This window comes from Herpailurus yagouaroundi, unplaced genomic scaffold (assembly GCF_014898765.1).
Source record: "Herpailurus yagouaroundi ecotype Mexico unplaced genomic scaffold, PumYag 199, whole genome shotgun sequence".
Lineage (NCBI taxonomy): Eukaryota > Metazoa > Chordata > Mammalia > Carnivora > Felidae > Herpailurus > Herpailurus yagouaroundi.
Window position 1 is genome coordinate 16421141 of NW_024412430.1, and position 22963 is coordinate 16444103.

Here is a 22963-nt window from a genome sequence, read left to right on the forward strand (position 1 = left end):
AAAAGTTCTGTATGGTAGCAGTGACAAAGATTAGTTGATGAATTCCCCAGAAATAATACTTAACTCTTGTGTGCAGAGTATTTATTTATTTTTTTTTATTTTTTTTTTTAAATTTTTTTTTTTCAACGTTTATTTATTTTTTGGGACAGAGAGAGACAGAGCATGAACAGGGGAGGGGCAGAGAGAGAGAGAGGGAGACACAGAATCGGAAACAGGCTCCAGGCTCTGAGCCATCAGCCCAGAGCCCGACGCGGGGCTCGAACTCACAGACCGCGAGATCGTGACCTGGCTGAAGTCGGACGCTTAACCGACTGCGCCACCCAGGCGCCCCTTGTGTGCAGAGTATTTAAAAAAAAAAAAAAATCTGTTTTCAGGTGTGGTGGGGCTCTGCTTTTTCTAGCTTCACGACTAAAGTGACCTTGGTGAATACTTGACTCCAGCCTAGGATAAAAGAAATACACCTAATCCTGGATGAAGAGTAACTTCTTCAGCCTGTGGCTTCATTTCAGGCTTTCTCTGTGATGTGTGGCTTCCCCGATTCACGTCCGTGCCCACTCTGTGCACACAGGACGAACTCAAGGAGTTTTGCCCTTCGGGATCTTGATCTCCTAAGGTGGACAGCTACGGAGGCAGCCGGGGGGCTATGAGGGTACCCTTATCAGAGGTATAGGCAAAATGCTGAGGGCTGGGAGGGTTTTCTAGAGGAAAGGAGGCCACAGAGTCAGTCTTGGATTTTAGGAAGATGACTCCGGAGGCCAAGATGAGGATGAATTGGAAAGGTCTCAACTAGTTTGAACATCATGGAGGTGGAAGTAGAAAGGAAGGGACAGATCTGAAGGACATTGTGGGGGCAGAGGTTTCTTAACTTGACAGCTAATTGGAGATGGGACAGGAGGAAGGAGTTATAAAAAATTCCATGATTTCTGTCCTGGTTGACTTGAAGGGTAGAGATCAGATAGCATTTGATATGGGGAAGAGGAAAATTTTGGTAGGATGATGGATGATGTGTTTAATTTTCATCCTTCTCTGGGATGTTGGCAGGATATCCACAGAGGTTGTCTAGCTGGCAGTTAGAAGTTATTGTCTGGGGTCTCAGAGATTGGTCACCAGGATCTTACCTATTGACAGTTAAATCCCTAGGAGAGTGAGATGGACCAGTGCCGGGGTTGAACCCTGGAGGCTTTTTGACTGAATTAATCCTACAGGTGTTCCTCCTCTGGGCTGCAGTGTGCTGGTGTGTGTCTCTGAATTGGTGGTTCACGTTTGAGACCCCAGGTTTTACGTTACAGTAGGTCGACGTGGCGGCGCTGGGTGGCCGTCAGCCCGACCTGAGTGGCGTGGTCCTCTGGATGAGACGTGAGCTCTCCAGTTGGACACAGGCCTTAGCTGACCTCATCATTCATTTAAATGCCCTTTCTGACCTCCATGGGCATTTGGGTTTTGCCCCATGGTCCCAGAGGCTGAGAGTAGGGGAAGGGGAGGAAGTGAATGAGGTGTGAGCAGGGAAGAGGGGCCAGAGACAGCGACCGTGGACATAGGAGGCAAGTTCTAAGAAGCGGGGGATGACTCACAAAGCCAGTCTTTGCAGGAGCCGACTTAGGGCTGGGTGCGGGGTTCGGCAGTGAGAGGTTGTACTGACCTCGAGAGAGCAGTGTCCTTGGACTATAAAGACAGTCATAGGTTGGGGAATGAGTAGCAGACAGATGAAGAACCGGGATGGTTAGAAGGTTAGATAGGATGATGGGGGTGTTTATAAGGCTGACTCCTGGAGCTGCTGGAGGGGCGAGGGTAAGACAGTAGAAGTGATAGGACGAGCCTTGTGAGAGAATAGGGACATTTTCCCTTGGGGACAGAAGGGCAGGGAGTAGGGAGAGATTCTGAGAAGAAAAGTTCAGGAGATCTTATCTGCATCTCCATGATTCTGCACCAGGGCACAGTAGATATTTACTGGTGCCAACAAGCCGGTCAAATGGCAAGGAAGGTTCCAGTGTTTTCCAGTACCCTCCTGGAAGGGGAAAAGAAGTACGATCGTGTCTCCTGTGTGCTGGGCCCTGTTGTGAGTGAACCTGTGTTCTTCTGTATGTATCCTTATTTACTGAATTCTTGAACCAACCCTGTGAGGTGGGTGTTCTTATCAGTTTCAGACAAGGCAGCTGAGAGCAGGTTTCTTCCCTTTCTCGCGTCGGCTTGGATCTGATCGCATTTCTATCTGCTGACTGACTGAACTGAAGGGTAATGCCTCTGCCGTCAGGTGCCACTTGGACCAGACTTGGGCCTGTAATTGCGGAGTTCCAGCTCCATTTTCCTGAAGCAGAACTTGTAGACCATCCTCACTCTGCTAAAATGAGAGTGTGCACAGCGAGAGGGGTACGTCCAGTCCAGCCCCTCACTTTACGCAGGAGGCACCCACGGCCCTGGGGACGTGGGGAAGTGTCCAGGTCTCCCAGCTAATAAGAGGCAGAGGAGGACTCAAGCCCGCATCTGCTTTTCCGGCCCTAGTCCCACTGCACCAGGATGCCTGCCATCCGGGGCAGCTAGAGGCTGATTCAGGAGACGGGACCCCCTTCAGCTACACTAGGGCTTCTGTCTGACCTTCAGAGTCCATTTGGCCTCGGCCTTTTGACTCCAGGTATAGGTGGGATGAGGCAGAAGGGATGCGCTGCTTTTTCCCCTCTCTCCAGGCTGGGCGCCTGGGTCCCAGAGTCACATCGGCAGAGCAGCGTGCGCCCCTCCACCCCCACTGTTCCCAGAGTCTGGGTTGGCCTGCTCCCCAGTTGCCCTTAATTCTAGCCTAGACTGGCTTCCTCTCGGTCCTGGCGGCCCCAAATGCATTATTTTAAGTTTGTGACATACGTTTAGCTTCAGTATTTAATGACATTAGCTAATCTTTAATGAGTTTTCCTCGTAACTGCTTCTGCCCCACCTGATCCATTCTGGCCAGGTTCCTAGGCTTCAGAGGTCATTTCTGCCCCTGGTTAATTTTGTGGTATCAGAATATTTAGTTGGGGCTGTTCTCTGCTGTGAAGGCTTATTGGAGTATCATTCTGTTGAATCTCAGCATGTTAGAGTTGGTGGCAGCTTGGAGAGAGACAGGCTGAGAGCCCCAGACCTTAAAGACCAGGAAATTCAGACAGCTGGGATTTTCTGACCAGAAGCCACACAGCTAACAGGAGGTGGTGGAGCCTGGACTGAGCCGCCCTGCCCCTGCCTGGGGGTCGCTCGCCCCTGCAGGCTGGAGGGCAGCTCTGTTCAGTTGGGAACAAGTAAGGGGGTGGTTGTGCTTTCCTTCCCGAGTTGCTGTTGAGACAGCGTTCACTGACTTGTTCGCCAGCCTGATTTGAATGTCATCCTTATTCCCTCTGGGGCATCCACAAATAAGTAAGCAGAGGACCCCAGGCCCCCGAGGAGCTCTAAGGGAGGGGGTCAGAACAGCCATGCTCAGCACAGCCCTGCCATCGACTGTGGGCATTGTCATTGCACTGTGGGGCTTCCCTGAGTCCAAGCCTACCTCCCCCGGCCTACCCCTTTGTGGACTACCCCCTTCTGTGACTGCCTGTGTGACACCCACAGGACTCCCAGGTAGCCCCTGCTCAGGTTGCAGACTTCGTTTGGTTTGCTTTGGCTTGGATTGCCACCAGCTCTCAGCACTAAACAACCATGTTGGGAAAAGAATCATAAAAAAGGCTGATATTTTCTTCTGTAACGCTTAGGCCTCTCGCAATGAGCAGAAGTCCCAGTTTGTTTTCTGGATGGGCCTAGCCATTTCTTGATGCTTTTTGCGTGATGCATGTGATACTCACGATGACTCACAGGGTAGATGTATGCTGTTATAAAGTGAGAAAGAGGGACTCGGAGAAGCCAGCAGCTTGTAAAATTGCAGTCTTATTTGGGAGCAGAGCCGGCCCATGCCCTCAGTTGTAAGCCCGCGTGCTTCCTCCTCGCAGGACGACGTCGTCTGCCCGGTTACTGAACCTCATCCTGCTTTGTGGGCTCTTTGTTCTTCCCACTTCTCAAGGTTTAATTAAACTTTTTTTTTTCCTGAAATAATTCCACAGGTTGATGTTCTTAAGGCAACAGCCCTCCCCCTGTTGAAACAGTTTGGAATTGACGGTGAATCATTTGAGCTAAAGGTAAGGATGCGTGTACCTTGTTGGCTGTACATATATGTGTACAACATATTCTCTTGTGAACTCATGGGAAGAGCCGTGTGACTCATTGTGTCTCTGTGTGTCACATCGAACGGCTCCATTGAGAAAACCCACGGGAGTCATGACCCCAACGTTACAGACTTGGAGCTGGAGAGGGACTCTTGAGTAATGACAGTCATAGTGGCCAGTTACTCGCACTTACTCTGCAGTAGGTGATGGTGTGAGTGTTGCACACGCGTCGGCTCCCTTATTACTCGTGGCAGCTCCACTAGTGAGCAGTGGAGCCAGGGTTCTGGCCACACGCCCTCTCTGGTCGAATCATCAAGATATAATTTGTCTCCAGGGCCTCCCAACCTGGATGCCCCTGTGAATGTTCAGTGTTTTCAAAACCTAGTAGAAGTAATTTAAGCATCTGTTTAAGCAGGGTTACATCAGTAACACTGGATATCTTAAGCTGTTTAGCATCTATTTCTTAAGTTAATGTTTTAAAACGGGGGAAATGACTTCATTTTTACTGAATAAAATGAGTTTTGATAGATCACTTCATTGCACAGGAGGAGAAGCGGGCTCCTGACGGGTGAGAAATGGGATGAGCCAATGAGCTGGGCTAGTTGCTCACAGTTAGGATGAGGGGACAGGCCCTCGTGATGAAGTGGCTTCACTGTGACGGGGACGTGCTGGCCTGGAGTCACCGCTCAGCACGTGCCCTCTTGGTGCTAACTTAAGGTGCTGTCGGCATTGAAGGGGTTGACAAGGTGGGTACGAAAGAGCTCGCTGCCTCCCGAGGAAGAGCCCCTTGGCATAGAGCAGCCAGGTTGGGTGTCAGGGTCACGCGCTCCGCAGCATCGTCACCTCTTCTGTCTTTCCACCCGGGCAGGTTGTGCGACGGGGAATGCCTCCCGGAGGAGGAGGAGAAGTGTTCTTCTCCTGTCCTGTGAGGAAGGTCCTGAAGCCCGTTCAGCTCACGGATCCAGGGAAGATCAAACGTATTAGAGGAATTGCGTATCCTTTTGTTTGATTTAACTTTCTGTTCTTTGACTTGCCTCTCGAAGGGAAGAATGACTTATGACTTCCAACAGTTTACCTCTTCGCAGAGTTACTTACTTTTAGACAGCAGTCTTGGGGAAGTCTTAGCAGTGCAAAATGGTAATTGTTGGCTGAGATACGGTGTTTTATTATCCGTCTCACCATGACTAGACTGGTTCCTTCGTTGTTCTTTTTTAGTTCACGCTCAAGCAAACAACTCCAGGGTATGTCCTGCTCTCCTGGGGGCTTTCCTGATGAGGGGAAACCTATGCAAACATGTAATTCTGATCTAATGTGTAAAGTGGTGTAGACAGGTACACAGTAGGTTGGGGGAGCTAAGATACAGGATGGCACATTTTGTCTGGAGGATGTAGGAGGGCAGGAATAATACCTGTTTATTTATTTAAAAAATTTTTTTAAAACATTTATTTATTTTTGAGACAGAGACAGAGCATGAACGGGGGAGGGTCAGAGAGAGAGGAAGACATAGAATCTGAAACAGGCACCAGGCTCTGAGCTGTCAGCACAGAGCCTGATGCGGGGCTCGAACCCACGGACCGCGAGATCATGACCTGAGCTGAATGAAGTTGGACGCTTAACTGACTGAGCGCCCCAGGCGCCCCAGTAATACCTGTTTATTAAGTGATTACTTTGCATGCACTGTGATAATATAAGGGTATACTTGCTTTTCTTTTGTTTTTATTTTTTTTTTAATTTTTTTTTTAACATTTATTTATTTTTGAGACAGAGAGAGACAGAGCATGAGCAGGGGAGGGTCAGAGAGAGAGGGAGACACAGAATCTGAAACGGGCTCCAGGCTCTGAGCTGTCAGCACAGAGCCCGACGCGGGGCTCGAACTCACGGACCGTGAGATCATGACCTGAGCCGAAGCCGGCCGCTTAACCGACTGAGCCACCCAGGCGCCCCTCTTTTGTTTTTAAACAACCACTTTATTGGGGCACCTGGGTGGCTCAGTCGGTTGAGCGTCTGACTTTGGCTCAGGTCATGATCTCATGGTTCACAAGTTTGAGACCTGCATCTGGCTCACTGCTGTCAGCGCAGAGCCTACTTCAGATCTTTTGCCCCCCCCCCCCGCCCCTCCCTCACTCATACTGTCTCTCTCAAAAATAATTAATTAATTAAAAACCATTTTATCGATGTATGATTTACGTACAAAAAGCTATACGGATTTAACGTGTACAGCTTGATGAGTTTGGAGATTAGTATATACCTGCAAAACTAGTAGCATAGTGCCTTAAACCTATTCGTTACTTCCAAGAGTTTCTTTCTGCCCTCTTGATTTTTTTTATTTTTACACTTTTTTAAGATTTTTATACTTTTAATTTTTTGTGGTAACATTTGATACAGGTCTACTCTTTTAGCAAATTTTTTTAAAAATTATTTTTTAAATTCCAGTATAATTATCTTAGCAAATTTTTTTTTAAATTTTTTTTTTTAACATTTATTTATTGTTGAGAGAGTATGAGCAGGGGAGGGGTAGAGAGAGAGGAAGACACAGCAGGTGAAGCAGGCTCCAGGCTCTGAGCTGTCAGCAGAGAGCCCAACCCAGGGCTCGAACCCACGAACTGTGAGATCATGACCTGGGCGGAAGTTGGGTGTTCAACTGACTGAGCCACCGAAGACCCCCAGCAGATTTTTAAGTATATAGTGCAGACATTATGGTATATAGTGGATTTGTAGGACTTAATCATCTTGCATAACTGAAACTTTGTACCCTTTTACCAGCATTTCCATCTTTCCCCTTCCTTCCAGACTCTGGCAACCACCATTCTCTCTGCTTCTGTGAGTGTGACTATTTTAGATTCCTTCTATAAATGGAATTATGCAGTATTTGTTTTTCTCTGTCTGTTCTGTATCTTTCACTAAGTGTTATTTCACTTAGCACGCTGTCTTCCTTATTAAACCATGTCACAAATGATAGCATTTCCTTTTTTTTTTTTTTTTTTTTAAGGCTTAATAATACTCTACTCTATGTCTATAAATACCACATTTTCTTTATTTATCTTGCATTGGACATTTAGGTTGCTTTCATGTCTTGGTTATAGTGAATAACACTGAAATGAATGTGGGAATATATTCAGTTTCTGTGGATATGTACCCTATGTGGGATTGTGGGATCAATTTACATTCCCACCAACAGTCTATCAGGATTCCCTTTTCTCCACACTTTCAGCCATACTTGTTATCTTTTGTTTTTTGTTTTTTTATAATAACTGTTCCAACAAGCATGAGGTGATAACCCGTTTTGTTTTTTTTAAGATTTTAATGTTTATTTTTGAGAGAGAGAGGGGGGAGGGGGAGTCGGGGAGGGGCAGAGAGAGAGGGAGACACAGAATCTGAAACAGGCTCCAGGTTCTGAGCTGTCAGCACAGACCCCGACACAGGGCTCAAAGCCACAACCTGGGAGATCATGACCTGAGCTGAATTCGGATGCTCAACCAACTGAACCACCCAGGTGCCCCTAACTCATTGTGGTTTTGATTTGCATTTCTCATGATGAGTGATATTGAGCCCTTTTTCACATGAATGTATGAACATATCTGGTTCTTCTTTGGAGAAGTATCTATTCAGGTCCTTTGCCCATCTTCTAATTGGATTATTTTTAGTTTGTTGCTGTTGAGTTGTATGAGTTTTTACATACTTTGGATATTAATCAGATATATGAATTGCAGACATTTTCTCTCATTCTGTGGATTGCCTTTTCACTTTGTTGTTTCTTTTGCCCTTGTTTTGGTGCTCCATCCAATAAATCATTGTCAATGCTAAGAAACTTTTCCCCTATGTTTTCTTCTAGAATTTTTATGGTTTTAGAGTCTTATGTTTATCTTTAATCTATTTTGAGTTGATTTTTGTATGTAGTGTGTCTGTTGAAGAGACTTGTAGGGGTTTATTTCTGGGCTCTCTGTTGTGTTCCATTGGTTTTTGTGGCAATACCATGCCTTTTTGATTACTGTAGCTTTGTGATATATTTTGAAATCAGGAACTCTGATGCCTCCAGCATTGTTCTTGCTCAAAGTTGCTTTGGCTTTTTTGAGTCCTTTGTAGCTCCATATAAATTTTAGGATTATTTTTTCTGTATCTGTTATTTTGTGAAAAAAAAAAAAAAATCATTGGGATGGGTGGCTCAGTTGGTTAAGCATCTAACTTTGGCTCAGGTCATGATCTCACAGTTCGTGGGTGTGAGCCCCGCGTCGGGCTCTGTGCTGACAGCTCAGAGCCTAGAGCCTGCTTGCTTCAAATTCTGTGTTTCCATCTGTCACTGCCTCTTCCTGCTTGTGCTTGCTCGCATGCTGCATGCTCTCTCTCTCTCTCTCTCAAAAATAAAATAAATAAACATTAAAATAATATATCATTGGTAGTTTGATAGGGATTGCATTGAATCTATAGTTTACTTTGGGTAGTCTGGACGTTTTAAGAATATTAATTCTCTCAGTCCGTGAATGTAGACTGTCTTTCCATTTATTTGTGTCTTTTAAAGATGTTTTTCATGATTGTTTTATACTTTTCAGTATACAGTTCTTTCACTTCCTTGGTGAAGTTTATTCTTACGTTTTTAGGTTTTTTGGATGCTTTTGTAAATAGGATTATTTCCTTGATTTCTTATTCAGATAGCTTATTGTTAGTGCACAGAAATGCAACTGATTTTTGTATGTTGAGTTTGTATTCTGCAACTTTTAAAAATATTTATTCCAGTAGTTTTTTTTGTTTGGGGGGTGATATCTTTAGGGCTTCTACGTGTAAGATCAGGTCATCTGCAGTAAGATAATTTTACTTCTTCCTTTCCAGTTTGGGTTCCTTTCATTTCTTTTTCATGCTTAATTTCTCTGGCTAGGATTTACAGTACCATGCTAAATAGCAATGGAAAGAGTGGCTATCCATGCTTGATTCCAAATTGTAGAGGAAAAGCTTTCAGTTTTCCATCATTCCTGAAGATGATGTTAGCTGTGGGCTTTTCATGTATGTCCTTATTGTGTTGAGATAAGTTTCTTCTATACTTAATTTGTTGAGAGTTTTTAATTGTGGAAGAGTATTGTATGATGCTTTTTCTGTGTCTATTGAAACAATCATGTGTTTTTTATTCTTTATTCTGTTAATGTGGTTTATCACGTTAGTTGATTTGCCTACATAGAGCCATCTTTGCATATCAGGGATAAATCCCACTCGGTCATGTATTTAATGTATTGTTTTATTTTTAATGTATTGTTGAATTTAGTTGACTAATATTTGTTGATAATTTTTGCAGCCATGTTCATTAGGGATATTGGCCTGTAGTTTTCTTTTTTGTAGTGTCTTTATGGTTTGGCTTTGGTATCAGGGTGACACTGGTTTCATAAAATGAATTTGGAAGTGTTCTCTCTTTGATGTTTTTGGAAGTCTCAGGATTGGTATTTGTCATTTAAATGTTTGGTAGAATTCACCAGTGAATTAATCGTGAAGCCATCTGGTCTTTGTTTCGAGGTTTTTGATTACTGATTCAGTCTCCTTACTTGTTATTGGTCTGTTCAAGCTCTCTTCTTGATGCAGACTTGGTAGAATTTATCCATTTCTTCTAGGTTGTCCAATTTGGCATGTAACTGTTCATAATAGTACCTTATTATTTTGTTTACAAATTGTGGCATCACTTAGAATGTCTCTGTTTTCATTTCTGATTTTATTTACTTGAGTCTTTGCTCTTTTTTTCTTAATCTAAGGGCTTGCCATTTGTTTATCTTTTCAAAACACTGATTCTTCTGTTGATTTTCTTTCGCGTTGGTTTTTGCTTTTCTGTTTCACTTGTATCTACCCTATTATTTATTTCCTTCTGCTAACTTTGGATTTTAGTTCTTCTTTTCCTAGTTCCTTGAAGTGTAAAGTTCGGCTGTTTATTAGAGACCCTTCTTCTTTTGTAGAAAGAATGTAGGTCCTTATCACTATAAAATTCTTCTTGGTACTCCTTTGCTCAGTCGCAAAAGTTTTGGTATGTTGTGATTTCATTTTTGTTTGTCTATAGATTTTCTAGTTTCCCTTTTGATTTCTTCTTTGACCCCTTGTATGTTCATGGATGTGTTCATTTTCATCGGTTTGTAGATTTCCCCATTTTCTTGCAGTTATTGATACCTACTTTTGTTACATTGTGGTTGGAAAAGGTAGCTGAGGTGCTTTCAGCCTTCTTAAACTTGTTAAGACGTGTCTTGTGACCAACCTTGTGATCCTGGAGAATGTTCTCTGTGCAAGTAAGAAGAATGCGTGCCCCTCTACTGTTGGGTGAAATGTGCTCTGGATGTCTGTGAGTTCCATTTGGTTTATGTTGTTCAAGTCTTCTGTTGCCTTACTGATTTTCTTTCTGGATGTTCTATCCATTGTTGAAAGTAGCGTATGAAGTCTTCAATTGCTGTTGTATTGCTCTTTTTTCAGTATCTGTTGATGTTTACTTTATATATTTAGGTGATCTGAGTGAGTGCATATATAATTGTTACATCTTTCTGTTGAATTGACCTTGCATTGTATGATCAACTTCTTTATCTTGTGACTTTAAAACATTTATTTATTTATTTTTATTTATTTAGAGCATGAGTGGAGGAGGGGAGCGGAGGAAGGGAGAGAATGTTTTCTTCTTTTTTTTTTTTTTTTGAGAGAGAGAGTGTGAGTGAGTGGGGCAGAGAGAGAGGGAGAGAGAGAATATCTTAAGCAGGCTCCACTCCAGGCTTAGCGTGGAGCCCTGTCTCTTGTGACCTTAAAGTCTTGTTGGACTTAGTCTCTTTTGTTTGATGGATGTTTAGTCACTCCTACTCTCTTTTGGTTCCCATTTGCACGGAATATCTTCACTTTCGGCTTATATGTGTGCTTATATGTTAAAGCGGGCCTTTTGTAGACAGCATATAGTTGGGTCTTGTTGTTTTACCCATGCAGCAACTTTTGTTTCTTCTGATTGTGAAGGTTAATCCGTTTACATTTTAGACACTTTATTTTTAAGCCTCAAAGTGACTTCTGAGTTTACTTGCATTCTGTTTTGTGGATGGGGAAACTGAGGCTGCACCTTATGGAATTTGTATCCACATAACACTGCTCATGACGGCAGAGCTGGGATTTGAGCTCTGTCTGATCACAGCCCAGACTTTTAACCTCTGCCTTTTCCTATAGGAAGGGAAGGCATTGGGGCTGAGCTTTGAAGACTGGAGGCCTGTGAAGCAGGGCAAGGAAGGAATGCTTGTGCACATGTCATAGTGCACAGTGGTGCTGGGAGTGGCAAGCCGTGCAGTGTGGCCTCAGTGCAGGTTGCACAGTGGTGTTTGGTAGTAGAAGATGGAGATAGAAGTAGTGGATGATGGGGCGGGAGCCAGTGAAGATTAAAGACCACGTTGAGGGAGTTGGCTTTTATTCCAAAGTCAGCAGTTATCCAGAGAGAGAATTTCCATGTTAAGACCATAACTTTGGTGATGCTAAAAGAACTTTTGGCTGCTTTTTAGAAGGTTCAAGTAAAAAAAAAAAAAAAATCCTATCACCTAGTGGCAACCACTTACAGGCAAAGATACTAGAGAGTCATTGTGCCCTGAAGAGCCTGGGTGAGGGTTGCTGGTTTACAGAGATCCTGGGGGCAGCATGCGGGTGATGCCATCACCACCTGGCTCTGTGATAGGGGGACAGGGGGGTCCTTGAGGGCGATTTTGATGTGTCTCCTGGCACCTGGATAGAGATATACATTCTGACAGTAGCTGTGTGTTTGGCGGGTGGGGGGCAGTGAGGATAAGTTCAGTTTTATTCCTGCTGGGTTGGAGGGCCCTTCTTGTGGTTACAGGGAGATAGGCCTAGAAAGGAAATTAGAAATGCACGTCTGTAACCTGGGGGCCAGGTGAGAGCCCAAAGTGGGTGATTTGGACTTGGCTACTGTGTAGTGTGCGGGACAGGCGGGTGGATCCCTGAGAAGCCACTAAGACTTGAAAGCAAAAGAAAAGTGCTCCCAGGGCACCTCGGGAGCTCAGTTGGTTAAGCATCCAACTCTTGATTTCAGTTCAGATCGTGATCTCATGGCTCATAAGATTGAGCCTCATGTTGGGCTCTGTGCTGACAGCTTGGGGCCTGCTGGGGATTCTTTCTTTCTCTTTCTCTTCCTCTCTCCCTCCCTCCCTCCCTCCCCCCCCTCCCTCCTTCTCCCCCCCCCCCCCCCTTGTTCGAGAACACCCACTCTCTCTCAAAAAAAAAAAAAAAAAAAAAAAAAAAAAAAGGCCAAGTGCTCCCAGGAAGGGGGACCAGGGAGAGTCAAGGGGTTGAGAGGAGAATAAAGAAAATGCAGCTTCTTAGAAGTCCTGGTTGGACGACCCCTCCCCTGCCCGAGGAGCCCAGAGGAGTCAGCCTGAGGCTGGAGAATGCTCTGGGCAGCTCACGGCCAAGGAGGAGCTCCTTCCAGAGAGGAGGAGCCAGCCCCAAGACCAGTTCCCGGCTGAGGGGTGTGACCCGGAGGGCTGTGGTGCAACATGGAGGTTGCTCTGTCAAGAGTCTTGACCGGAAAGAGAAGCAGGAGGAAAGATAAGGCGGTTACTTGCCATATGGAGATGGAGAGAGTTGAGAAGATACCCTCCCTTTCCGAAGAAAAGGTTGGTGCTGATCTGAGTACTGCTGTTGATCGGGTAGATCTCTGGATGAGAGGGAGGCTCATGCAGCAGGGTAGCAGTGATAAGGTGCTGGGATCAGACGTGAGTTCCGACTCTGGCTTTGCCGCTCAGGTATGACAGGATTTCGGCCCAAAGCCTTGGTTGACCCGCATGTCACTGGGCACTTTACAAACACCGTGTGGGGCTGCAGTGAAGGTTGAGTGAGGTGATGGATGCATAGTACGAGGCACTGGGCTGGTGTGTGAGTAAGCATGTGGTAAGTTGCAGCTACTGTTATTTTTATTATTATTGGAGAGGGTGTGGGTTGAAGATGGCAGGTAAGCGGTGAGGACAGCTCTAAATCGAGCCGCCTGAAGGTGGTAGGAAGGAGGTTGGGAACAGTTCCGTTTTCAAGAGTTAGGTTGGGATTGAGCACAAGGGCATTAGCAGAGGTATGGTGAGGCAGTGTGACAAGTGTCAGGATGTGCTGTGGCAGTGGGGTGCAGTGACTGAGGAGAAGAGCAAGTCTGTGTGACAGCAGTGAGGGCTCCGCCCAAGATGGTGACCATTATGGTGTCGGCTTTGTGACTGTGTGGCCGTGTCTGGCGGCAATTGGCAGCCTGGAGGGCAGAGAAGAGAAGGCCAGACGGCCACTCTCAGCTAGGGCTGAGTGTGGATGATGGGCTGAGTGACTGGTGCAGGGGAGAGGTTAGAGGGACTGGGGGGGTGGGTATTGTTGCAGTGACAGACGGGTGCTCCTGGCCGAGTCCTGTGGCAGGGGCTGGCCAGCCTGGAGAAGGCAGGCGGTCAAGGGGTTGGAACCCTTAATGGATTTAAAGGTTGAACGTAAACAGCCCTAAAGGTTGAGTGGAAGTAGGTGTGTGTGCTGGGTGGAAGAACAAGAACTTGTGTGTGGGGAGTTGTCTTTTGGGGTCTCGGATATTAAAAGTAGTATGATTCCAGAGGCCGACAAGATCTGGGTCAGGGCAGGCATTGCAGAGGGCTGGGTGGCTTGCGCAATGACTTTCCTGGTGGGAGTTTGACAAAAGGGAGAGATCAGGATGTCTTCTTCCCAGGGGTGGGATAGGTGCCTAAGGTCAAGTTTTATGTTTCTCAGGAGGTTTGGGCGTAGTCCTCCTGGGAGGAAAAGAAACGTGGTGTGGACTGACTCTTCAGAGGCCTTGATTAGCTTGAACAGTGAGCCGTGAGGACGCGGATTAGCTGGGGAAGCTGCTGTTGAGACAGAGGGTGCCGCCCGGAGTTCTTTGCAGGAACCCTCAGGACCAGAGGAGCGTGTCACCGAGCCTCCTGCGCTGTGACCTGTTCTCTCTGCGTGGCTCCCCTGGGGCCCATCTCAGGGCCACGCCCAGCACCTCTGTCCCCGGAGCACCCAGGTTGGCGCACGATTGTATGGCGTTTCTAAGGTGATGTTCTCTGTGGAGAAATGGAGATGCCGTGCAAGTAGGAAGTTTTTTTTAGTTTTCTCTTTAACCAAATACGCATGTACTTTTAGCTCAACCTTATTCTTGTCAACAGGCTCCTGTGTTTTGCCATGTAAATAACCCAGAACGAAACCCTGCTGGTGGCCGTTTGCCTCTGTTGCTGGAAAGTGCGGCAGTCGGTGGCCTTGCGCGTGAAATCCTGCCCACATTCTGGACCGTTTCAGTTTGATTTTTCTCATTTGAGATTTGTGTCCTTCATGCTGTCTCGTGGCAGTGAGCCCTGCTCGGGGCCCATTCTCTGTAGTCTGGAAATGTGATTTGCAGAGTGTGCTGTTTGTTTTGACACAGTCTTGTGGTAACGACATGGGTTCCACGGAGGCTGTCACGCTGGGGTCTCCCCGAATGGTGTCCGGGGTGTGCACACGCCCTGTGAGTGAACCTTTGATGAGGACGCTGGGTGGTGGGGAAGGCTCGGGGGTTGTGCAGAGGAGATGGAGAAAGCTGGAAGAGTCCCGGGCGGCGGGCTGTCCCTTTGCTCCTCCCTGCTTCTCCCTCCCGTGTTCTTTGAGCCTCCCTGTATAGAACCGGCGCCAGGAAGACCCCGAGGAACTCCTCGTGTGGGGCCGGGGCTGGGACCCCTGAACCCTCCTCCCAGCTCCTCGGGGAAGGAGCCACAGTGCCCTCGCTCAGATTCCTGTCTGCAAACCAGATGTGAGCTGCCCCTCTCAGGGACACCCCAAAGGAATGTGGGTTTGAACTGAGATCGCCTTCCTGGCCAGTTTTGGAGCCTGGGAAAAAAAGAGCCGCCTTCGGCAAAACGCTCTAGCTGGTTTTGTGGTTTTTGTAGTTGCAAGTCCGGTTGGCTGTGGGTCTGAGCTTGGAGGTTGTATTCCCCGTGGGAGGGCCGGGGTTAGAAGAGCCGGCCCTGCTCTTGTGGCTTTAACTGAGAGCGCGTCTTTTCCCTCCCTGACCGGCCAGGTCCTGGGCAGGAGCTGGTGTGGGTTCCTGCCAGCAGCTGTGACTGGATGGTGCGGTTACCTTTTATTTCATGCCACCCACTCTCCTCTCCCCCTGCCTGAGGGGGGTGGTGGGGAGAAGGGGGACGCTCTGTTTCCAGTTTGTGGCGCTGTCCCAGAAGCTCATGATTTGGTACCTAAGAGTCAAATGAAGAAGCTGGGGTAGAGGCCCAAGATGGCAGTGAGTTAGAATTTGTAGGACAAACTGGTTTCCTTTCTCCGATTGTAGGGAAGGTACGTAGAGCATCAGTCTGCGTCTCTCTCTTTCCACACCCACACTCGTGTGTGCCTTCTCTGACCTGGAACGCCAGTGAGGGATAGTAGGGCCTAGAACTGTGAAACTGTCTCTCTCGGTTATGGGAGTTCTTAATATGGTATTCACGTATGGGCTGCAGAAGGTTCACAGTCTCCTGAAACTGCCTGCAAAGTTACGTGGGCATGTTTCTTGAGGGAGGGGCCGTAGCTTTCATCGGGTTCCCAGAAGGATCTCTGATTCCTGAAAGGATAGCAGCCTCTGCTTTGAGATTTGAGTCTTGGGCCTGAAAAGCAGTGACTGGCATTCGTGGGGTTCCCACCACACACGAGGCATCGCCAGGCATTCACGTGCATTCTTTCTTTTGAGCCTCTAAACCCTGGGGGGGGGGCAGTATTTTGATTATCCCTCTCTCACTGATGAGGAGGTGGGGCCCCTTATGTGTCTAGCACACTAGACACAGAATGATGGTTCACTGGAGCTGGGACTTGAACACGGATGGTCCGATTCTGGAACTCAGCCTCCACACCGCGCTAGGTGGTTCCACAGTGACTCTGGGTTGTAGCCGCCCTGTCCCTCTGCACTGCCAGGATTCTGATGTAGGACTCCACTGGCCCTGAGTTGGAACAGTTACCCACCTGGTTTCCACATCTCTGGAGGGGCTGGAGGGAGGAGGTTGTCTTTGTGAGGTCAGATCTGTTTAATTTGTATCTCCATTCTGTGACTTGGTTGTCCTCAGTGTAAGCTCCGGAACTAGGAATCCATGGCCCTGGCCCCTGGGGTCACCGTGAGCATAAGATCAGTTATTAATGTACCTGAAAGGATTTTGGAAGCCGTGGATGCCGTGGGATTATGTCAGGACAGTGGCGTTGGCGCTCTCCTTAGGAGAGTGGACAGCCTCGGGCTCAGAAGGACAGCACCTGCCCGGTCCAAAGGTAGGAGACCCAGCACTGTTTATCTCAGCTGCCTGTGGTCAGAAGTACATTCTGGACAGAGGTGGTGATGTAACCGGGCTTGGTGTGGGTATTGAAAAATTCCTCTTTGCTCTTTCCCCATTTTAGGTTTGCCCTTTGTGTCAAGTCAAATATTTATCGAGTGTTTCTGAGTACAGAGATAGGGTGTGAGAGTCATCGGAGAGCTCTGCTCTGTACAGAAGCAGAGCCCCTCTCCTTATGGAATGCATGGTCTTGTTGACGGGCAAGGGCAGCACGTGTGTAGATGAAGAGAGGCGTACGGTAAGGTCAAGAGGAGACCACAGCCCGGCACTGGCTGGAGGGTGTTGGGGAGAGAAGGGGAGCTTGGGGCTGGGACAGTGAAGGGAGGCAGTTGAGGTGGAAGAATCTGGACCGTTTGGGTGAGTGGCGGGGTGCCGAGGCGGGGACGAACCCTGAGCAGACTGATCATAAGATCTGGGAGGACCCGGGCTAATTGGCAGAGTCTCACCGCCATGAGGAAAGGTTGATCTTCCGGCAAAGGTGCCGGACGGATCAGAAAGCGGAGCTGGGTGCCAGCCGTGTTCTTTGCAGTCTCTGAGCATTTTGTTTCTGCAGCTCGAATGGAAGTGGAATATGTTATTGACAGTAATTTTTGAGCAGCTGGGCTGGACTGGGCAGACCACACCCCCTGTTCTCCCTGTTGGAGTTGCTGTGTGGGGTGTGTATTGGGGTAGTGGGAAGATCACATGTCCTTACTCGTCCGTTTCCCTAGGCTCTTATCCCATGTACGTAGCCACCTCTTGACTGAACGTTGCGCATCGAAAGTGCTCCGTACTGAATTTTTGATTCGTGGGGTTGAGGAGAGCTGGTCTCCGTAATGAAGTCAAATTTTAGAGAATTGTTTCCACTTCCTTAAAAACCAGCCTTTTCGCTTGAGTTGCTGATGTCTTTCTCCTTCTCTCTCTGGGGGTGGGTGCCCTGGTGTAAAAGTGCCAATTATCAGTATTTTGACTGTAAGGTAGCAGTTGTGAGGAGCCTGTCTTGTCCACAAAAGGAGTAATTGATACTTAAATAATTGAAAATAGGCTCTGTTACAAAAACACCCTGTTTAGATCTTTATAAACAGCTACTGTACTGTCTTTCACTGATCTTTTTCTGCTTTTCCTGTCAACAGAACGAGGGGCGGGGGGGGGTGGGCAGTGGATTGGGATTGGCCCCGGTGAGCCCCAGGGTGGTGTCTGTTCTGGCCTCAGGTTCTCAAGGGACAGACTCATCGGTTCCAGCAGTGGGGGGTGGTCAGACAACAAACACTTCAAAGCGAGCTCGGCTCATGCCAGACAGACAGGCGGTCTTCTCTTGTTCCAGAATTGAGGTGAACCATTTCTAGGGGAAGGGAGGGGCATTGGGTAGGAAGTCTAGAGCAGGGTTGGGAACTTGTTATTTTATACTTTCCAACTCTCTATATCTGGGTGTTTCTCACTGTGATCTTTTTATATAATAATAATATAAAAGTTATATACTAATACGATAACAATTGATGAAAATGCTCTAAAAGTTGAGTTAAAGTGTTACCAAGCTAAGCGATTAAAGGCAGATGGAAAGCAGGATGGCTTTGGGAGCCCCGATGTGTTACAGTTCCGCAGATAGCTGCTGGCTTCAGCACTGACTTTCCTCTGTCCTGGAGTGTGAGCAGGACGCACCCTTAACTGCAGACTGCAGGTACTCCGTGCGTGTGTCCCCGCAGATGGCAAACCGGATCGTGGATTCTGCAAGGAGCATCCTCAACAAGTTCATCCCCGATATCTATATTTACACAGACCACATGAAAGGAGTCAGCTCTGGAAAGTAAGTGTGCACGTCTAGAGCCTAATTCTGCAGCTACCCCAGCCTTTTTCCAGTCCTGTTCTGATCGAAATGACAGCTGCCAGCTGTGCTACAGGGCAGCCAGAGGGGAATGATTTCAGAGTTAATTTCCTCCCGACTTACTGCCATTGTCACCTGCAGGCCCCGGTGGAGCGCCTGCCACATGGAAAGTGTCACAGTGGCCAGTGCTGGAGATGAGGGGTCCAGACCCTGGCCTGGGGGAGTTAAAACCCAGGTGCTTCCAGCTTTAAATCACATCTGTTCCCACAAAAAACTAAACGAAACAAGTTCGGGGCACCTGGGTGGCCCAGGTGGCTGAGCGTCCGACTGTTGATTTTGGCTCAGATCATGATCCTGGGGTCGTGGGATCGAGTGCCAAGTTGGGCTTCTTGCGGACAGTGTGGAGGCTGCTTGGGATTCTCTCTCTCCCCCCTCTCTGTCTCCCCCTCTCCTGACTTGTGCGCGCTCTCTCGAGCACTCTCTCTCACTCTTAAAAAAAAAAAAAAGTTTATAAAGTAAACAAGTTCTCCCACCCTGAGTAAATAACAGTTTAGGGGAAAATGTCCTCTGCCACTGGTCCCAGCCAGTTGGCTTCCCTCTCCATCGAGTGGAACAACACTCTTAGAGCCAGAGAGGGTTGTTATTGCAGATTGGAATTGGGTTTAATTAAACCTTTGTAGAAAACCTCACTTTAGAAAATAAAAAGTTAATGATGATCTGTGTAATGAAAATACTTGTTTTAGGCTTTTGGTTGTATATTTAGAAACCAGTAAGTTAGGCAAGCAATTAAGAACTAATTTTTTTATTATGGAAATGTTAAATACACAGAGAAGTTGAAAGGCTAGCACAGTGAACACCTGTGTATTCCTTCTACTTCTAGTTAACAGTGACTGTTTTGCCAAATCGGCTTTACTTGTGTGTGGGTTTTCTGTGTTCTTGTTTTTGCTGAATCATTTCAGTGTGAACGACAGGATTGCTAACGCTGGGGAGTCTGCAGCTTGTAGGCTGTGTCTCCTAAAAATAAGAACATCAGGGATTGACTTGTGAGTTCAGACCTCGGTGTTTCTCTGAGCAGGAAGTAGCACACACCCACCCTTGTCCGCGGCCCTTGCATCTGAGCTTTGTTTTGACTTCGGCCAAAGAAGGAGAGAGCAAAGGAGGGGTGGGGGTGATGTGGCATTTCTGACCTTGATAAGGCCCACGGGAGTGACGAAGGTGATTTCAGCCACGTGGCGGTGGCTCGTGGTTCAGCGCTGTAGAGGTGAAGACGTCGGAGGCTGTGGTTGGGAAAGGATTTGTGTGCACAGCTGGCCCTTCCTCTGGTAGTTGGGAATGTCAGTGATGGTCCCGGACCCCTTTGGGGCGTTGCTCCGAAACCACCGGTGCCTTCCTCACTCGTATGGTGGGAGTGATGGTGCCAGCACCGTTAGGTCACCGTAAAGATGGAGCGATCACCCGCGTCAGCCACTAATGCAATGGCTGGCACGTAGTAGGTGCTGCAGAAAAGGTTCCCTTTCTCTTCCCTTCTTGGCCATTCTCCGGGGAGGGGGATCACAGAGCGGTGGGGGAGGATCAGTGCAGCAGCAGCTGTCTGAGGGGTCTGGCCTCTGGCTCCACCAAAGGGTGGCTGAGAATAGAGCAGAGTGGGCTTGAGGCCATGCTGCCCCCAGCTGTGGTGCAGCTGTTTGTAATGCCATCGACTCAGCTGACCCCCGTGTGCAGTTCAGTCCTGTCCTTGTTAAGGGTGAGTAGGAAGCTCACACAGGGATCAAGATGTGGGCGTGATGGAGATTCGTGGGTCATCAACTCCAAGCCCCACTTAAAAAAATTACATATAAGAGCAATGCATAACATCAGGCGAGTGTTTGTTTTCTACATCCCAAGCTGCAGAGGACTCATGGTGACCTTCCTTGTCTGTAATGGAAGTGTAAAGCCACAGGGGGGTATTCTCCTCTTCGAGTTCAGCGGGGGATCCCTGTAGTGAGGTTTGCTGACTCTAAGGCTGAGAGAGCGGGTGCTGAAGCCCAGAAGCCTGGGGACCAGAGGTTCCAGGTGGTCTGCGTCAGTTCGTTGACCAGCGTACGCATTTGCCCGTTGGGCCATTTTGATCCTCGCAGTCAGGACCTTAAAAAAAATCTAGTCCTTTACCAACTGGGAAGTTTTGGAGGCTGTCGCTTGCAAACTGTACTGATGCGGATGTTCAGTGAGGTCGCCTGGTGACCAGCTGCTCTGTCAGCATAACAGGCCCGAGGACACACACACCCCAGGTTGAAGGGGAGATACTGGAGGAATGCACACGGAGCTTCGTAGGTTCTCGAGTCCTTTGTTTTTCCTACAACAAATACAGCATTAAATGGAGCAGTTTCGATTAAACATGAAGTTTATTGGAACAACAACTACACACACTTCAAAAATTTCAGAGATGGAAGAGTCCAGAATTCTTGGGAGCTGCAGGTGAGTGGGTTGAAGCAGGGAAGGCAGCATATCTTGTGGTTCTGCGTCCCTCTGTTTTCCACTCTGCAAGCTCTCGTGGCTCCGCCTGTACCGCTGAGGGAGCTGGTACTGTGCCTTCTTCCTGGTCAGGTGACTCGAAGGCCACTTCAGCTTGTCCCGTGGCATGATGGCTGGGTGGCACGGTGTCCACTGTAGAGCATGACTTGGAGTGCCCAGAACCTTTGTCCTCAAAGGTGTTAGTTAGTAGCCCTTGGCTGCGTAGACACCATTTTCTTTTAAGAAATTAAGGACTGACCAATATAGTTCTCTCATACAGTGAGCTCACTTAGTGCGTTTGAAACACTATTAAATTTATGATTTTATGCACAGTTTTTCTGAGGCAGGTATCTTGGCTAGTCTTGTGCCGGACACGTGGAAAGTGCTTCAGGAACACGTGTGTTGAATTGGGTTAAAGGAGGCACGTGGGTGCCGTGATTGCATGTGGAGTGTACATCTGGGAAGTACACATCTAAAGGGCACCGGGCAAAGTAGACATCTGTGAGGTGTTAAATTTGGAACTTTTAGGGGAGAGAGACTTGTTTTTATTGTTTGTGGACCGATTTTGTTTTGTGTCAGACTGGTTGTCACTGAGCTCTCTAGGAGCAGGAACACTCGTGTACGTGGTGTCCCACATCCTGGCCACAGAAGCTTTCTGCCACCTGTTTGTTGGGGTGCGTGAACAAATGAGTCAGCAGTGATTCTGGACGAGAAAGGCGTTAGCTTCTGGCTGTTGGTAGTAGAAACACAGCGGAAGAGGACGCGGTGCTAGCTGGTTATCTCAAATGAATTCTGAGGTGGGGATGTTCCTTCATCCAAGGTGTGCCTTCCCTGGGCCTTTTCTGGCTCGTGTGGTACTTCCTCATCACGGGGGATGAACAGTCTGATGTTTCAGGTGGCCTCCAGGCCGCTCCTTCCTTCTGGATTGGTTGAGGGCCCAGTACTGTGGGTAGAGAATTCTCGTAGGCTTTGGAGTCTGGAAGACCTGCCTTTGAAACGCGCGTCTCGGTCACTTGCTGGCGGTGTGGACTTGGTGCAGGTTGTTTTGTTTCTCACGTGTTACATGGGATGGTAATACTTACCTTGCAGACTTACAGTGTCAGACCCCTAGCTCAGAAATTGGCCACCAGTAGGTGCTCGATATCTGGTAGCCCTTGTTAACGCTACTTTATACGTCGGTGGTGACAGACTCTCACAGTGGGGTCTCTCACAGGGTAGGTGTTGGGGGGAAAGAGGGGGAAGGCAGGGCCGGTAGGAGAAGCAGTGCAGACTCGGGCCTCCTTTGGTTCCGCCCTGCATGCTCTCCCTAAGTCATTTGTATTTCTAGTGTAAGCCGGTGGGAGTGCTGGCAAGGCTTGGTGTGGCCAGACAGAAGGCCACCAGAAAGATGTGCACCCTCACTTTATCAGCCGTACTCACGTCCGTGCCTTTGAATCTCCAGGTCTCCGGGTTTCGGGTTGTCACTGGTTGCGGAAACCACCACTGGCGCCTTCCTCAGTGCCGAGCTGGCCTCCAACCCCCAGGGCCAGGGGGCTGCCGTGCTTCCGGAGGACCTCGGCCAGAACTGCGCCAAGCTGCTGCTCGAAGAGATCTATAGGGTACGTCTCGGCCTCTGCAGGTCTGGGAGCGGTGCCATCAGGGAGCGGTTCGCTGTCTCTCATTCTTACTCCTTAGCAACTTTCTTCTCCTCCGAGGGCTTGAGCCAAGGAATTAACTTCTTCCTACGCATTCAGCAGTTTAGCATTAACTAGTTTACTAGATTAGGTAAGCTAGTCAGTGAGCAGAGATCCAGCCCCTGTGGTTTGGGATACAGAGCAGGTAAGTTTAATGGGGAGAGGAAAGAACTGGAACAAGAGAGAGAAGGTGAAAACGGAGCATGTTTGGTGGTGACTGGCCAGGTGAAGAGCAGACACTGCCTTGACCACACAGGTGCCATCTCCCGGCTCCCCCAGTCCGGCCGTAGGGGAATGGGGGTGCGCTCTTCTCAGATTTCTCAAGAGAAACTGGAAATCTGGATTTGTATGTGACAGTTCAGATAGAAAATAATATCAACAGGCCGCATTGTGCAGCGTACTCTCAAGCACAGAAGAATGTCTTGGGAAGGCAGTCCTGCGTCCAAGCGTGGTCGGGGCTTGGAAGGGCCTGCGCACAGGACGGCGGGAGTGGGACCTGGCCTGCCCTCTCTGTCGCCACGGTGCTTT

The 22963-nt window shown here is 48.1% G+C and overlaps 1 protein-coding gene across 4 annotated transcripts in view; it reads left to right on the forward strand.

Annotated features, from left to right (window-relative positions):
- Window positions 1-22963, forward strand: part of RCL1 (RNA terminal phosphate cyclase like 1) — a 58685-nt gene that overhangs the window by 20799 nt on the left and 14923 nt on the right. For all 4 annotated transcript variants that reach the window (XM_040449478.1, XM_040449480.1, XM_040449479.1 and 1 more), the window contains exons 4-7: window positions 4056-4130; window positions 5026-5150; window positions 18129-18254; window positions 22204-22360. In XM_040449478.1, coding sequence (XP_040305412.1) covers window positions 4056-4130; window positions 5026-5150; window positions 18129-18254; window positions 22204-22360 — 483 coding nt within the window. The remainder of the gene's footprint in view (window positions 1-4055; window positions 4131-5025; window positions 5151-18128; window positions 18255-22203; window positions 22361-22963) is intronic.